Source organism: Oncorhynchus nerka, unplaced genomic scaffold (assembly GCF_034236695.1).
Source record: "Oncorhynchus nerka isolate Pitt River unplaced genomic scaffold, Oner_Uvic_2.0 unplaced_scaffold_2756, whole genome shotgun sequence".
Taxonomy (NCBI): domain Eukaryota; kingdom Metazoa; phylum Chordata; class Actinopteri; order Salmoniformes; family Salmonidae; genus Oncorhynchus; species Oncorhynchus nerka.
In genome coordinates, this window is record NW_027038543.1 from 133 (window position 1) to 19,524 (window position 19,392).

Below are 19,392 nucleotides of genomic sequence, written 5' to 3' on the forward strand. Positions count from 1 at the left end.
AGATGCACAGCTCTAGGATAGTCTGGAATCACAGCTTTATGATAGTCTGGAATCACAGCTAGATAGAGCTAGATTCCAGACTATGAGTCTGGACTAGTCACAGCTCTAGATATCAATCACAGCTTATGATAGTCTGGAATCACAGCTTAATGATAGACAGAGCTGTGATTCCAGACTAAGTACAGTCTAGATGCACAGCTCTAGGATAGTCTGGAATCACAGCTTTATGATAGTCTGGAATCACAGCTTAATGATAGATAGAGCTGTGATTCCAGACTAAGTACAGTCTAGATGCACAGCTCTAGGATAGTCTGGAATCACAGCTTTATGATAGTCTGGAATCACAGCTTAATGATAGACAGAGCTGTGATTCCAGACTAAGTACAGTCTAGATGCACAGCTCTAGGATAGTCTGGAATCACAGCTTTATGATAGTCTGGAATCACAGCTTAATGATAGACAGAGCTGTGATTCCAGACTAAGTACAGTCTAGATGCACAGCTCTAGGATAGTCTGGAATCACAGCTTTATGATAGTCTGGAATCACAGCTTAATGATAGACAGAGCTGTGATTCCAGACTAAGTACAGTCTAGATGCACAGCTCTAGGATAGTCTGGAATCACAGCTTTATGATAGTCTGGAATCACAGCTTAATGATAGACAGAGCTGTGATTCCAGACTAAGTACAGTCTAGATGCACAGCTCTAGGATAGTCTGGAATCACAGCTTTATGATAGTCTGGAATCACAGCTTAATGATAGACAGAGCTGTGATTCCAGACTAAGTACAGTCTAGATGCACAGCTCTAGGATAGTCTGGAATCACAGCTTAATGATAGACAGAGCTGTGATTCCAGACTAAGTACAGTCTAGATGCACAGCTCTAGGATAGTCTGGAATCACAGCTTTATGATAGTCTGGAATCACAGCTTAATGATAGACAGAGCTGTGATTCCAGACTAAGTACAGTCTAGATGCACAGCTCTAGGATAGTCTGGAATCACAGCTTTATGATAGTCTGGAATCACAGCTTAATGATAGACAGAGCTGTGATTCCAGACTAAGTACAGTCTAGATGCACAGCTCTAGGATAGTCTGGAATCACAGCTTTATGATAGTCTGGAATCACAGCTTAATGATAGACAGAGCTGTGATTCCAGACTAAGTACAGTCTAGATGCACAGCTCTAGGATAGTCTGGAATCACAGCTTTATGATAGTCTGGAATCACAGCTTAATGATAGACAGAGCTGTGATTCCAGACTAAGTACAGTCTAGATGCACAGCTCTAGGATAGTCTGGAATCACAGCTTAATGATAGACAGAGCTGTGATTCCAGACTAAGTACAGTCTAGATGCACAGCTCTAGGATAGTCTGGAATCACAGCTTTATGATAGTCTGGAATCACAGCTTAATGATAGACAGAGCTGTGATTCCAGACTAAGTACAGTCTAGATGCACAGCTCTAGGATAGTCTGGAATCACAGCTTTATGATAGTCTGGAATCACAGCTTAATGATAGACAGAGCTGTGATTCCAGACTAAGTACAGTCTAGATGCACAGCTCTAGGATAGTCTGGAATCACAGCTTTATGATAGTCTGGAATCACAGCTTAATGATAGACAGAGCTGTGATTCCAGACTAAGTACAGTCTAGATGCACAGCTCTAGGATAGTCTGGAATCACAGCTTTATGATAGTCTGGAATCACAGCTTAATGATAGACAGAGCTGTGATTCCAGACTAAGTACAGTCTAGATGCACAGCTCTAGGATAGTCTGGATTCACAGCTCTAGGATAGTCTGGAATCACAGCTTAATGATAGACAGAGCTGTGATTCCAGACTAAGTACAGTCTAGATGCACAGCTCTAGGATAGTCTGGAATCACAGCTTTATTATAGTCTGGAATCACAGCTTTATGATAGTCTGGAATCACAGCTTAATGATAGACAGAGCTGTGATTCCAGACTAAGTACAGTCTAGATTCACAGCTCTAGGTTAGTCTAGATTCACAGCTTTATGATAGTCGAGAATCACAGCTTTGTCTAAGTACAGTCTAGAATCACAGCTTTATGTGAGTACACTCTCACACACATTAAAATGTGTGTGTGATTATCATTAATATAGAAACGTACTCTGATGATTGCACAATATTGGGTGTGGGTAGAATTGGGTGTGATTAGGAATGACCTAATCATTCTACTTAGTGTGAGGGTTGAACTGATAGTGTTTCTATGGTGACTATCTCAGCGGCTCAGAGCCCGGACAGGGATGGTCAGACACACACACAAACACACATATTGTTGAGTTGTTGTTATTGTTGTTGTAGGAGTGTATAGAGGAGGTGGTGGGGTCTCCTATCCCTGACAGACAGCGGTCCAGACTGTTCAGGTCTACCTCTGAGAGTTCAGATGAGCTGTCAGAACTAGACCTGTCCCACGGCAAGAAGGACGCCTTCGTACTGAGGTATGGTTGGCTGTGTGTACTGTATTGTAGGTGTGTTACCGTAGGGGTGTGTGTTATGTTGGATGTGTAATTGTAGTGTGGGCATATGATCTGTAAAGGATCTGAAAAAAAAAATAAAGCAACACCTCACGGCACAACACATCTCCCCCATGTGATCTACTTGTTGTGTGTATGTACTGACATGTATGTGTAACTGATAGATGCACACACACACTACATGTTCATGTTTTTAAATATATGGAAATTGTAGTCTTTTGTCAAAATGTATTTTTGGTTATGTGTTGGACCCCAGTAAGACTAGCTGTACCATTGGTGTCGGCTAATGGAGATCCAAATAAATCACATCAAATCTGTGTGTTAATGCTTTTCTTCTCATGTCTTTAGATTGATGACACTGATGCAGTAGAGGACATCCAATCCCTTCTCACTGATGCCCCCATGCCTGCAGGTACACACACACACACACACACACACACACACACACTGTTCTACAAGAAATGTTCTATTCTATTCAGCTCTGCTCTTTTACAATGTCCGTCCATCTACCTGTCTCTCTCTCCAGGGTTTTACAGCTGTAACACAGAGGTCATGCCTGGGATTTACAACTGGACTTCAGGGCTACAGGTCAGACTCACACACTGAAACACTGCTACTACTACTACTACTACTATTATACTACTACTACTGTACTACTACTACTACTACTACTACTACTGTTCTACTTTTACTACTGTGCTACCTTTACTACTGTGCTACTTCTAATACTACTACTGTTCTACTACTACTACTACTACTACTACTGTTCTACTTCTACTACTGTACTACTTCTGTTCTGCTACTGTTCTACTACTACTGTACTACTACTACTACTGTTCTAACTACTACTACTGTACTACTTCTACTGTTCTACTTCTACTACTGTGCAACTTTTACTACTACTACTACTACTGTTATACTACTGTTCTACTACTGTTCTACTACTACTGTACTACTAATACTACTACTACGGTACTACTACTACTATACTACTTCTAACTGCTACTACTACAACTGTTGTACTTCTACTACTGTACTACTACTGTTCTGCTACTGTTCTACTACTACTGTTCTAACTACTACTACTGTACTACTTCTACTGTTCTACTTCTACTACTGTGCAACTACTGTTCTACTATACTACTACTACTACTGTACTACTACTACTGTTCTACTACTGTACAACTTGTACTACTACTACTGTTCTACTACTACTACTACTGTTCTACTACTACAACTGCTACTACTGTACAACTACTACTGTTCTACTTCTACTACTGTGCAACTACTGTTCTACTATACTACTACTACTACTGTACTACTACTACTACTAGTACTGTTCTACTACTACTGTACTACTTACTACCACTACTACTATTCTATGTACTATTCTACTACTACTACTGTCTCTACTACTACTACTGTTCTACTACTACTACTACTGCTACTACTGTACAACTACTACTGCTCTACTCCTACTACTACTACTGTTCTACTACTACGACTGTACTACTTCTACTATTAATACTGTTCTACTTCTACTACTAGTACTGTTCTACTACTACTGTACTAGTACTGTTCTACTACTACTGTACTACTTCTACTACCACTACTACTATTCTACTGCTACTATTCTACTACTACTACTGTTCTACTACTACTACTACTACTGTTCTACTACTACTACTACTGCTACTACTGTACAACTTCTACTACTACTACTACTGCTCTACTCCTACTACTACTACTGTTCTACTACTACGACTGTACTACTTCTACTATTAATACTGTTCTACTTCTACTACTAGTACTGTTCTACTACTACTGTACTAGTACTGTTCTACTACTACTGTACTACTTCCACCACTACTACTATTCTACTGCTACTATTCTACTACTACTACTGTTCTACTACTACTACTACTACTGTTCTACTACTACTACTGCTACTACTGTACAACTCTACTACTACTGCTACTACTGCCTCTACTACTACTACTGTTCTACTACTACGACTGACCTACTTCTACTATTAATACTGTTCTACTTCTACTACTAGTACTGTTCTACTACTACTGTACTAGACTGTTCTACTACACTGTACTACTCTACTACTACTATCTACTGCTACTATTCTACTACTACTAGTTCTACTGTTCTACTACTACTACTACTGTTCTACTACTACTGTACTAGTACTGTTCTACTACTACTGTACAACTTCTACTACCACTACTACTATTCTGCTGCTACTACTCTACTACTACTACTGTTCTCACTCACTCACTACTACTGTTCTACTACTACTACTACTGCTACTACTGTTCTACTTCTACTACTACTAGTACTGCTCTACTCCTACTACTACTACTGTTCTACTACTACGACTGTACTACTTCTACTATTAATACTGTTCTACTTCTACTACTAGTACTGTTCTACTACTACTGTACTAGTACTGTTCTACTACTACTACTACTGTTCTACTACTACTACTGCTACTACTGTACAACTTCTACTACTACTACTACTGCTCTACTCCTACTACTACTACTGTTCTACTACTACGACTGACCTACTTCTACTATTAATACTGTTCTACTTCTACTACTAGTACTGTTCTACTACTACTGTACTACTTCTACTACTACTGTACTACTTCTACTACTACTACTATTCTACTGCTACTATTCTACTACTACTAGTTCTACTGTTCTACTACTACTACTACTGTTCTACTACTACTACTGCTACTACTGTACAACTTCTACTACTACTACTACTACTGCTCTACTCCTACTACTACTACTGTTCTACTACTACGACTGTACTACTTCTACTATTAATACTGTTCTACTTCTACTACTAGTACTGTTCTACTACTACTGTACTAGTACTGTTCTACTACTACTGTACTACTTCTACTACTACTATTCTACTGCTACTATTCTACTACTACTAGTTCTACTACTACTATTATTCTACTTCTACTACTACTGTACTACTTCTACTACTGTTCTACTACTAGTACTACTCCTACTATTGTACTACTGTACTACTACTACTGTTGTACTTCTACTACTGTATTACTACTGTTCTTCTACTACTGTATTACTACTGTTCTGCTACTGTTGTACTACTACTACTGTTATTCTACTACTACTACTACCACTGTACTAGTTCTACTACTACTGTTCTACTACTACTCTTCTACTACTATTATTCTACTACTACTGTACTACTACTACTATTGTTCTACTACTACTAGTACTACTTCTACTATTGTACTACTTCTACTACTACTACTGTACTACTTCTACTAATACTATTACTACTGTTCTACTACTACTGTACAACTTCTACGATTACTACTGTTCTACTACTGTTCTATTACTACTACTACTACTGCTACTACTGTTCTACTACGACTACTGTACTACTTCTACTACGACTTTTTCTTCTACTACTACTACTGTTCTACTACTACTGCTATTGTACTACTACTACTACTACTGTACTACTTCTACTACTACTACTGTTCTACTACTACTACTGTTATGCTACTACTGTATTACTTCTACTACTACTGTTCTACTACTACTACTACTACTACTGTACTACTTCTACTAGTACTGTTCTACTACTCTAGTACTACTTCTACTACTACTGTTCTACTACTACTACTGATCTACTACTACTACTGTACTACTTCTACAACTACAACTACTGTTCTACTACTACTACTGTACTAGTTATACTACTACTGATATACTAGTTCTACTACTACTACTGTACTACTTCTACTACTGTTCTTCTACTATTGTTCTACTTCTACTACTGTTCTTCTACTATTGTACTACTTCTTCTACTTCTACTACTGTGCTACTTCTACTAATACTTATACTACTGTACTACTACTACTACTGCTCTACTCCTACTACTACTACTGTTCTACTACTACTACTGTACTACTTCTACTATTAATACTGTTCTACTTCTACTACTAGTACTGTTCTACTACTACTGTACTAGTACTGTTCTACTACTACTGTACTACTTCTACTACTACTGTACTACTTCTACTACTACTACTACTGTTCTACTACTGCTACTACTGTACAACTTCTACTACTACTGCTCTACTCCTACTACTACTACTGTACTACTTCTACTATTAATACTGTTCTACTTCTACTACTAGTACTGTTCTACTACTACTGTACTACTTCTACTACTACTACTACTATTCTACTGCTACTATTCTACTACTACTAGTTCTACTACTACTACTGTTCTACTACTACTACTACTGTTCTACTACTACTGCTACTACTGTACAACTTCTACTACTACTACTACTGCTCTACTCCTACTACTACTACTGTTCTACTACTACGACTGTACTACTTCTACTATTAATACTGTTCTACTTCTACTACTAGTACTGTTCTACTACTACTGTACTAGTACTGTTCTACTACTACTGTACTACTACTACTAGTTCTACTACTACTATTATTCTACTTCTACTACTACTTCTACTACTGTTCTACTACTAGTACTACTCCTACTATTGTACTACTGTACTACTACTACTGTTGTACTTCTACTACTGTATTACTACTGTTCTTCTACTACTGTATTACTACTGTTCTGCTACTGTTGTACTACTACTACTGTTATTCTACTACTACTACTACCACTGTACTAGTTCTACTACTACTGTTCTACTTCTACTACTGTACTACTACTACTCTTCTACTACTACTGTACTAGTTCTACTACTACTACTATTATTCTACTACTACTGTACTACTACTACTACTGTTCTACTACTACTAGTACTACTTCTACTATTGTACTACTTCTACTACTACTACTGTACTACTTCTACTAATACTATTACTACTGTTCTACTACTGTACAACTTCTACGATTACTACTGTTCTACTACTGTTCTATTACTACTACTACTGCTACTACTGTTCTACTACTACTACTGTACTACTTCTACTACTACTACTGTTCTACTTCTACTACTACTACTACTACTACTGTTATGCTACTACTGTATTACTTCTACTACTACTGTTCTACTACTACTACTACTACTACTGTACTACTTCTACTAGTACTGTTCTACTACTCTAGTACTACTTCTACTACTACTGTTCTACTACTACTACTGATCTACTACTACTACTGTACTACTTCTACAACTACAACTACTGTTCTACTACTACTACTGTACTAGTTATACTACTACTGATATACTAGTTCTACTACTACTACTGTTCTTCTACTATTGTTCTACTTCTACTACTGTTCTTCTACTATTGTACTACTTCTTCTACTTCTACTACTGTACTACTGTACTACTACTACTGTACTACTTATACTAATACTACTACTACTGTTGTACTACTACTACTACTTTACTACTTCTACTTCTACTATTATTATACTACAACTACTACTGTACTACTTCTACTACTGTTCTACTACTACTAGTACTACTCCTTCTACTATTGTACTACTTCTACTACTACTGTACAACTTTTTACTACTACTGTACTACTACTACTACTGTTCTACTACTTCTACTAATACTACTACTACTACTGATCTACTACTGTAAAACTTTTACTACTACTGTTCTACTACTAATGTACTACTACTACTGTACTACTTCTACTAATACTACTACTACTACTACTACTACTGCACTACTACTACTGTATTACTACTAATGCTGTACGAGTGTACTACTACTACTTGGCAATTACTACTACTGTTCTACAGGTTATTGAGAGATTATAATATGTTTATATTTCGTTCTTTGCCAACCCCCTCCCTAGATGTTTACATCTGTCAGGGTCTACAGACTCAATAATGCCAATCTGACCAACCAGGGCCTCAACAAGATCTTCACTGACCTCTGTGAGAATTTACTCAAGGTAAGACCACACACGCACAATGGGGATACGCTGGTCAAGCCCAAGCATTGGTGTTCCTTTTACTTAATCTACGTAATCTTTAACTGCTGTATTAAATTGAAATGTCTGCTTTTTATTTGTCTTTGTAGAGTCTATACTTTAAGTTACGTTCCATGATCCCCTGCTGTCTATGCCATCTCAACTTCACTGTAGCCGTACCAGAGGAAGAACTCATACAGGTGAGAAGACACACCTAAGAACACCTCTCCTATTTTGTCCATTTTTCCTATAAACATTTTGGTCAGTATTAGGGAATTGGAATTGCCAGGGACCTCAAGACATGATATTATAAAGATACTAAGGTGCTGATACGATATGTATTGCGATTCTCATGATCCTATATGTATTGCGCTTCGATAAAGGTGTTTTATTGATTTGATGTTCCAACATATTGTTCACTATGCATCTGCTGCAGAGAGACGAGAGAGCATGAGAAAATTTGTTTTGTTCACTCAGGGAAATAAGTGCTGAAAAGATGTTGGCTCACTATTTAAAAAGAAGATGGAGAATAAGCTATATTCCTCAAACTCAACGCTGGGCCTCGAAGCCAGTTTCACTGCGTTTTTAATTGTTCCCCTCTAATCCGGGACTGATTTCAATCTGGGACACCAGGTGGGTGCAATTAATTATCAGGTAGAACAGAAAACCAGCAGGCTCCAGACCTTGTAGGGTAAGAGTTGAATAACCCTGGGTTTAGGGCTGGGAGATATGTTTGTGTGCCATATTCCAAATGCCTGTATCGCAAGAATCAAGGTTTTGTTATTCTCCGTTTTTTTTAGCATTTATGTCCGCTTGTTCTCATGTTGTATTTTTGGTTTTGTCTCATTCACTCCTCTTGTGTTGTGTGCACCTTCCCATTTACATTAGAGGTCTGTATATAATGATGAAATGCATGTCTCCGCCCTAACAAGACGGGAAGGCAGGCGACAAGCTTTGGTTCAAAGATAGCCTCTAGAAAATGCATTGCCCTAATTTTGGACAATATTTTAGCGAGAGTGAAACCTTTCACCACAGATCGAACAATGAGACAGATATTTCACTGGATGTATAAATATGAAGCATCTGCCCGGCGTTTCCACTAGTGAGAGGAAGCCCAGTGGCCAGCAGTGGATTTTGGTCGACATTCTGCAAATTTTCTCATCTATTAAACATTTGTTCTCAATACAGTTTTCTGTTCCAAAACTAGAATCTGTTTTGAACAGAGGGGACTAAGTAGAGTAGACTTTACCCTTTGTTACAGTTTTTAAAAATCGCGCTCGTTTAGAAGGAGTGCAAAGGCGAATTGAGTTATTACACACACTCGCTTCACAGAGTAGGCGTTCCCTTACGGAAATATGCAGATGATGCTAGAACAGGCAAATAGGATCTCGCTAGCTCGTGCTTGGTCTGCCCACCTCCTTGCTTGTTCTGCCCACTATTACTCATTTGTTCTCATTGGAAACGAAAGACTGTGGTCTATCTTGGTTTAGTTATAAAAATCTTTGCTTTCAACTTCGCCTCTTCCACTATGGTTTACACACACACCAAGCCCCTCCCCCTGCCTCCATTCGCCAACAAAGTTGAGATCACATCTTCCTCTCTGACAAGCAGTTTCAACTCGCTATTTGAGATTTGGTCCAACAGAATCGGTCACATGGACACCAAAAAACGAAGTGAGACATTATTTTACTGTAATAGAGGAGAAGTTAAGTTTTTTATGTCTCAACTACCCAAATTGCGTGCAGAGCAGACAATACTAAAACGAGAGTATCAATGAACATTGATTCTGGAAAATGAATTCTGTTAGTCGCGAGCGGCAATGTGGTACCACATACTGCTAGCAGCATTTTAGCCAAAGACTGTTAACTAGTCTGTTTTTATAAATGTGCTATAAACATAAAACACAATTATATAAATTTGTAACTTGTTTCCATTCTGAAATAAGGTAGGCCGCTTGATTTCAACATGTGAACAGGCTAACATGCTTTTAAAAGAGTCGGAGACAGACCGAAGATGGTGTGTTCATAACAATTCAACTGTTCAACCTTGTTAGCTACAAATTATTAGTGGATCTTATGGTTGTAGGAAGGCTTATATTTAGCCCTGGGTATAACTTCATGACCCTGAATTCGATGATTATTATGACTATTTGAAATGCACTATTTAGAGTGTATTTTACCTTTAATTAACAACAACGCGTATTAAGTTAAAAAAAAATATTTAAAACATTGAAAAATCTAGAAAAACCCTATATGTTTTAAAAATCGATAAGATTTTTTAGGCCATATCGCTCAGCATTACCTGGGCTATAGGATGGGTTTTAGTGCTTGTACAGCTGACTAGCTAGATAAAGCTACCTTTTAAGAAGTCGATACTTTGAGTCAAATATCTATATAATATCCAAAAATAATACTGCGATATGAAACTATACATTTTCCCTATCACTTTACCTGACATTGTGTCAATAAATGATAGTTTCATTCTCTCTCATTTTCTCACATCCCTCTCCCTTTCCTCCCCCTCTGTCCTCTCCCCCTGTCCTTCCTCTCCCCCTGTCCTCTCCCGTTTCCTCTCCCCCTGTCCTCTCCCGTTCCTCCCCCTGTCCCTCTCCCCCCGTTTCCTCCCCCCTGTCCTCTCCCCGTTTCCTCTCCCCCCTGTCCTCTCCCTTTCCTCTCCTCCTGTCCTCTCCCGTTTCCTCTCCAGGTGGCGGTGACAGCTGTAGCCATGAGTTTTGACAAGGAGACTCAGCTGGCAGCCGACAAGGCTCTTAACAAGGGTTAGTATTCTCAAAGGCTGTAGGTCAGTGGTTAGAGAGAAGGGTCTGGTGTTATGGAGAGCTGAAGGAGACGAGACACTGAGATTTGAGTTAGTGCACTTGGGTGGGTTGAGGAGTGAAAGAGATTAAACTCTGTGTGTTTGTTTGTTTTCCAGGGAGTGGTGAGAATGAAGAGCAGCTACAGTTTTCTATGGAGCTGTGTGGAGAGAGTCAACGTCCTCCAACAACCAGCCTACAGCCAAACCTTCAGGTACACCAAACCTTATCTCTTATAATCCTGGATCACTAACAACAGCCTAACCTTTAACCTCCAATAGCCATCCCTCAGCAGACAAAACATCAGAAATCCTCTAAGCGCCTGGAATGTCTCACTCCTTGAAGCTCCCTTAACCATAGTGTTCTACTCTCTGTCCTCTATTTCAATATGTTCTGTAGTAGTTGTGTTAAACATGACTTTACCGCCTGTGACTGTATGACCAGGTAAATAATGTAACTGTATAACCAGGTACATCCTCTCTCAGGTGTTTTAGACCTGCAGCCATGTCTGTGTGTGTGTGCGTAGAGCTATGTTGAGTAGCACTGTGATGACTATAAAAAAAAACAATCCTGCTCGTCACTGATCTGGAGAGAGAGCTGGGGTTAAACCAAAATGGCCGCCCTCCACATCAGCCAGGACTAGGAGCTAGACCTAGGAGATAGGATTTAGGGAACAAGATGTGGATATAGGACCAGGTATAAGGAAGTGTCTGTAAGGTATTGAGATACAGTGTATTGTATCTTGCTGAGGCCTGAAGAGTCAACATCTGTGGTTGTGTGTGTGGCAGTGCATCATGGTGTGTGTGTGTCGACAGGTCTTCCAGAGAGTGCCATGACCCACTCCTCATCTCGAGGTAAGCTCCCCCCCACCCACCCCCTCCTTGCTGCCATGGCTACCACGGCCCTTTTTTAAGTTCTCATCCTTTTGTTCTCCTGCTCCGCCCCAACCTCCTCCTTTTATTTTCTCTATATGCTTTTTCTTTATGTGTCTATATTATGTTCTATGTCATGGGTGTATGCGGTTTTCGGTACGTGTGTGGTGTGTGTATGCACGCGCATGTATGCGGTGTGTGTGTGTGTGTGTGTGTGTGCGAGCTTGTGCACGTGTGTGTGTATGTTTCTCCAGTTTCCTCGGTTGATTACGGTTCCTTTGCAGACAGATGCAGCACCTGGCTAGAGCTGCTTAGGCTGAAAGCTCACACCATAAGACGAGGATCAGTTAAGACAAGTAGGAGGACACAGTCGCTAGCAAACTCTGGTACACACACACACACACAAACATACACATCCCTCCCCAATTGCCACTGGGGGGCGGAGCGTCACAGATCATGCACCAGCTGATTAACTAGAATGTGAAAGTTGAAGCCCCGCCCCTCAGAGGAATGACCAACCAACAGCCAGCGTATAACCTCTGACCCTGTCGCCATAGTGACAGACATGGAGGAAGTAAACATGAAAGAGGATCTTAAAACACACTAAAAACATATCTCACTAAAGCTGGCGACTTGGGAATTGCAGTTTGATGCTACATAAATTAACTTTGTCATAAACTGTGATGATAACTGGGCATAATTAACTGGGATTAAAAAAACAGGACACATCTCAAATCACACCCTATTCCCTTTAATGCACTACTTTGGACCAGAGCCATATGGCAGATCCCCTGTGTAATGGTCTAACTCGGGAGTGGGAGGGATTTGAGATGCAGACTTAATGTTATTCAAATTGGCTCTGAAGGTTCCAGGTCGGATTGAAGCATCATTCACTATGTTACGAGTTGGAACATCTTTCACACTCTGGCTTGATTGAATCATTCTGCTTAGCAGACTGCCTAATTTGTTTGTTTTTGTATCGATCGTACACACACACACACACAAACACAAACACGCTAATTTAAACAAGGCCACATAGGGACTCTAAACACACACACAAACAGGTAAATGCATGCACGCACACACAAGGCCTGGCCAGTCTGTCTGTCTGTATGTACGTCTGTCTTGTCTGTTTGCAGAGGCTGTATGGTTTTTTGCCTGTCACTGAATGGTGCATGGCAGCTCACGCTTTCATCACTGTGATTATACTGTCATCATGCTACACTGCTGCGCATTCTCTCACACACACAAACAAACAAACTAACTCACAGCTTATAGTAAGTGGTTCATTTGGGAGGTGGGGTCCCTAGTTTGTGGGCGAGCCTAAACAATATATACTGACAAAGACACCTATCACAGAATACTACAGGTCGCGGCGGGACCTACACGTTTTTTGATAGAATGACTGTAAGGTAAGTTATGGCAACTTTTTAAATGGACACTTTACTCAAATGAATCAAATATATAATTTCCCCCTCCAGAAATGATCCCAATAACATATTTCTCCATATCGTCAGGCTGTAGCCCAACTGATGCAGTATAGTGGCAATAAATAAATAGGCTGAAGCATAGGGTTTCCCATCTGTATTTACCCCATTGGGCTGATCATTAGCTAGACCAAACTCTAAAAATGATCTTGTTGCTAGTTAGCAACATATTGATGGATTGAAAGTCCCTGGAAATGTGCCACTGGCACTCATCAAAGGACCATGTACAGTGAATATAATGTAGGCCTACCAGTTACACCTGACCCGTGCTACATTTAGCCCTGGTCTCCCCATGCATTCAACACTATTGGCTAGTGCTAGATGTGCATAAACATAGCTGCTTAAAATGGTGCAGTTCACACATTTTTAGGAGTTGAGAAATGAGCATAGTAAAAGATCCTCCTCTTCAAAACTGCTTTCAAATGTGTGTTTTCCCACCACTGCATTAAGAACGCTGTACATGGACTGGGCATGCATGTTTCTCTTCCTGTGCAGAAATTTGAATGCTCCTAACTCTTGAGAGAAATATTATTTTCTCGTATAGAATGTGACAAGCTGACCAATTTAATAAATAAACTATTCTACTATGGGGTTGTCTGATTTTGCTGTTGCTTACTCATGCTGTTGGCTGAGGAAAAATAAATGGACAAAAGAAATTCATTAGATATCCCTAATTCAAAATGTGCTTTTCCAAAGTTACCAGCTCTCATTTGGATCTGGCCTAAATTTAACCCGTTTGTAGTTTGCATTCAAACTCCACACACACACTCTATATCCATTTCCTCCAGCTCATAGCTCATCATATCTGCTATTCTTTGTAGCACCATCTAAAGGCTGAGTCTGGTATCTCCATCCCTCCCTCCCTCTTTTTCTCGCTCGCTCCCTTTCTCTCCCCCATTCTCTCTCCCCCGCTCCCTTTCTCTCCCCATTCTCTCTCCCCCTCCTCCAGTCTCGTCCTCAGAGCGCTGCAGTCCTCTCCCAGAGGTGCGGTCCCGGTCCCTACGCTCCACCAGGTCGTTGCCATGCGGTGCCCTGTTACCGTGGTGAAGATGACTCCTCTGTCCTTTCTCCCCAGGACGATATTGTCAAATACTTGGGAATCATCAACATGTTCTTCATTAGAGACCACGTCACTCGAGAGGTACACGCACACACACATTTGTGTAATAGATTCCTGCAGGTGTCATCAGAGATGAGTAGGAAATGATTACATGTCTTTCTGTGGTGTGCGTAGTCTGTTCCTCTGCTAGCTCATTGCAATGATTTCGCAAAGATTAACATATTTACCTGTGTGTGTGTTAGGAGGGGGGTGTAAGTGGGTTCCTGCATTCCTTCATAGCGGAGGTGTTTGCCATGGTCCGTGCCCATGTAGCAGCTCTGGGGGGCAACGCCGTAGTGTCATACAGCATGAAGGAGTGTGTCTTCATGGAAAACCCCAACAAGAACCAGGTACACACACACACTGTTAATTTGCTCTGTTAATTAAAGAACTGGAGGCCTATAGTATTGTTCTGTTTGAACTACAATATTTTCTCAAAGAACCACCAGGTTAACCCCTTACACTCGTGGAACTTGACCTATGTGGTTTAGGCCAAATTCAAATGAACTATAATAAGCATAGGTATGACCATGGTAGCAATTCAAAGATAACACATTGAAGGTTATGGGTAAATTATCAGACTCCAAACATTACACTTGATTTGATGTGCTTTTTATATTTACTGTACTTTTACACAGCATTTGTCAATAATGAAATTTGAAAATACTCTGGATTTATTCAGTAACAATAAGAATATTCATTGAAATGTTGGAGTAGGTGCAAGATAAGAAAACAAGATTACAAGGGTTTGAATGAGAGGTTGTCTTGAAGTGGCCACACCTGTCAACTGTACACAGTTCCTAAGTCATTTCAATGCACTTTTATGACACAAGGAAAGAGTCTTCAACTATAAGGTGCTTTTTTGTAGCTCTTCTAGCTTTGATATTGAGGAACTAGAGCAAGAACACTTGTAGTTTATTGTTTGGAACACAGCACTGCGTCCTCACCATCACACAATTACTTTTGATGTTTAAAAAATGTTCCGTTATAAATTGCAATCTGGGTCAGGTGGGCATCATTTGATATCTTATTCTATTGCCAACATGGCTAGCTAAGTTATAAAATACGATCTCACAGTGTTAGGCTTTCAAAAGGCACTTCAGACAAACAGATTGTAATTTTAGTGAGCATAGTATGGAGTCATGAGTGCATTCAAGTGCGTGTTCCACGGCAAATTGTCTCCACAATATAACAAACAGGTTCATTCTGTTCAGGACAACCCAGGGTATAACGCATGTTTTCCTTGTAATTGGATCCAACATAACGATCACAAACGTTGATTCTGTAAATTACATGAGTTTTCAAAAGGAAATATGAGGTGCATGGGTGTGTGGTTAGCTTGCATGACATCAGTGGTATTTATTATATTCCTCAACATCTCATCTTTTAGAACACATCATCAACTCCCGATTTACAGCATGTCCCTCACTCAGAGAACAGATGTGCAAAAGTAGCCCAGTTAGCAGGAGGGATTGGGAGCATGTTGTTGCACTTGATGCTCAAGTTTATAACGGCTGTCAGTCAAAACTCATACAGTGCTGTGAAGCAGATAACTGGAGCTCTGACGTCATGTATGTCATGTTACTGTACAGCCACTGTGTTCCAATTTAGGCGCTTAATAATAAAATCAATAACAAAATCTGACATTTTCAACCCGTGTACGGGATTACGTGCTGTGAGTGGAAAGGACTACAGACCCTCATGTCTTCTCTCTCTCTCTCTCATATTTCTCTCTCTCTCTCTCTCATATTTCTCTCTCTCTCTCTCTCATATTTCTCTCTCTCTCTCATATTTCTCTCTCTCTCATATTTCTCTCTCTCTCTCTCTCATATTTCTCTCTCTCTCTCATATTTCTCTCTCATATTTCTCTCTCTCTCTCTCATATTTCTCTCTCTCTCTCTCTCATATTTCTCTCTCTCTCTCTCCAGGCTCAGTGTCTGATTAATGTTAGTGGTGATGCTGTCATCTTTGTCAGAGAATCAGACCAGGAGGCCATACCCCCTCTGATTACTAGCGGACAGACCAGCACCACTGGGGCTGATGGGACCACATGACACACACACACACACACTTGAGTCTAGCCATCCAAATAATTGTGATTTATGTCTGCCATAAACAGACTAGTTGATGGAGAAATTGTCTCTTAATTGTCCATTTAGAGGCATTATGTAATGTCTGTCTGTCTGATATAATAGACATTCCAATACATGGTGAAGTTTTAGGCAGCTAAAAGACTGATTGCTCTCCATCCAGACTCAGCAGTCACTAGCCAGCCATTCTAAAGTGTACAGGGTAGTCATTAGTAGACAGCCATGGTAAAGAGTACCATACTCAGTACAGCAGGGTTTCCCAATAGGCAGCCCGTGGGCCAAATTCGACCCGTGTGGTTTTATTTTGCCCACTCAAGATTTTGGAGCAAAAAAAAACATGGTTTTATATCATTTTTGTTCTTTGACATAAGACTGTAAAATCACCAGGAAATTAGCTCCAAGTGATTTTAATTTAGGAAATCTGTTTCCAAGTATTCCCACGCTTAGCTATAGGCATATGTGATCGTATGTGTGAAATTATTGTTTTTGTGAAATACTATATCTGTTTGGGATTCTTGCGGTCAATTTCCAGGGTACTAATTATTTATAACTATTTTCTGGACTCCCGACCATCTGCTCAAGGAAAAGTAGGCCCACGACTTAATAATTTGGGGACCCCTGCAGTACAGGGTAGCCACTACTGAAGATGGCCATACTAGAGAACTAAATTGAGTTTAATTGTCTGTCACTGTATGACAATGTTTTTGGCAAACATGCACACAAATATACACGCACCCTGTGGACAGCCTCCTGTCACACTCCTGGCTGTCCTGACTGCGGCCTCAACGGTGTCCATACTACTGAACTCTCCTGTTTTTAACAATCATGTAAATGCTGGAAAATAAACTTATTGCGATGACCTCTTTTTGTTCATAGCCTGGGTGCAACGATAACTTTTATTTGTGTAAATGTACTCTAAAATCTGATTTTAGTATTTTTATAAAGTTAAAGTATATTAGTGGTGTCTAATTTTGCATGTCTAATGAAGTCCTTGAAGTTTGATTCATTGTGTAAGAAGTAAGGCTACATGATGCGTTCTACTGTTAATGAATACAATCTGTTTCTCTTTCTCTGTAAGACTTGAATGTAAATACATATAGAGTGTGTTACTTAGTGTCTAGCAGCATGTATCTACTATTGCCATGACTCTGTCAGCTTGTTGCCTGAGATAAACAGTGCTGCACAATAAACTGAACTACAGTGAAAAACAGCCTGCCAATGTCTGGTCCGGTCTCTCGGTGCCTATCAATTATCTCCTGTTATAAATGTTTTTTACTGAAAGCATGTTGATGTCAAAGCAGATAAGATTTCTTTGAAACGGATTAATTTGTACATGAGGAGGAAATATCAAGTTACACAGAGGTGCGTTCAGTTCGCTTAAACGTTTGCAACCTTGCGAAACGGTGTGTACTGGACGACACGTTTCCCCAAAACGTATTGAACAGACTTTGACGTACGTTTGGTAGGTGTAGCTTGAAGTGACCATGCTGACACGATTCCCCAACCCCTCCGGTCCTCACTATCTGGGGAAGTGGCAAAGTAATAACCCTGCCTATTTCTCTAATTACATTTTAATCTTGGCCTTAACCTTAAACACACTGCGAACCTAATGATTAACCCTAAATTAAAACCAAAAAATGGTTTGTTGTCGATATAGATAATGTTGACTACGCTGCGGCCACATTTAGTGGGAACCAACGATGTATATATAAACCCTGGATCGATATTTTCTATGTATTGGGCAATGAGAGACTTTGAAGTCACTGGATCAGCCATATTGGTAGAACCAGTCCTTCATAGAAATGAATGGTATTCTACAGTATTTCAATTAAATCTTTCAAGGACAGAATTACACGTATTTGTTGGTGTAGTGGGGACAGTAACATTAGAGCTTTCAAAAATGTATACTTTGAGAAAAATGTTTTTATGTTTGTTTTATATGTTTAGCTCATCATGTGTACGTATAATAAGGTGTCTGTAATATAAAACGTGGCAGAACTGACATTGAATGCATTTCTATAGCTTCCAAAATATTTTTTTGAATGGCGGAAGTGCCAAGAGCAGATGGAAGTGCAGTGGCTTCAAACTAGCGCTCCCGGGAAGTCTAGTGTATGTAAACATAATTGGTGGGAACCCATGCCCACGCCTTTACACCAATGTCACCATTTTGATCCACCGATAGGTACTTGTTTCCAGGTTATGTGAAAATCCCACACCGACTTCCCGTTCTACAACAGTAAACTACTGTCGCGTCCTGCAGAAACGGATAGAGAGGAAATCCCAGAAAGGGCCTCCACACAGCAGACATGGGCTACATTACTCTGCCACGCCGCCTGTTCCTTTGGTGCATGGCTCTCATCTACATGGTCGCCTTCGTCTCCTCTACCTGCAGATACCAGGTGATATATCTAGTTAGCTGTCCCATTTAGCTAGCTAGGATAGCTTTCTTGACAGTTATGAGTGTTATGGTATGCTAGCAGCTGTTAGCCAGCTAGCTAGCCTCCTATAGCATTGTACTTGACTTTGAAGTCAAACATATTTCAAGTTTCATTGC

General features: G+C 39.9%; 1 protein-coding gene across 1 annotated transcript; it reads left to right on the forward strand.

Annotated features, from left to right (window-relative positions):
- Window positions 1-2,330: 2,330 nt before the first annotated feature.
- LOC135567012 (C2 domain-containing protein 5-like) lies at window positions 2,331-18,048 on the forward strand (the record flags this gene model as incomplete). The annotated part of the gene is made up of 10 exons (XM_065014539.1): window positions 2,331-2,483; window positions 2,852-2,915; window positions 3,030-3,091; window positions 8,362-8,460; window positions 8,589-8,678; window positions 11,182-11,254; window positions 11,410-11,504; window positions 14,725-14,790; window positions 14,952-15,098; window positions 16,677-18,048. Coding segments are annotated over 10 exons (975 nt in total), but the record flags the coding sequence as incomplete, so codon positions are not given.
- Window positions 18,049-19,392: the final 1,344 nt, after the last annotated feature.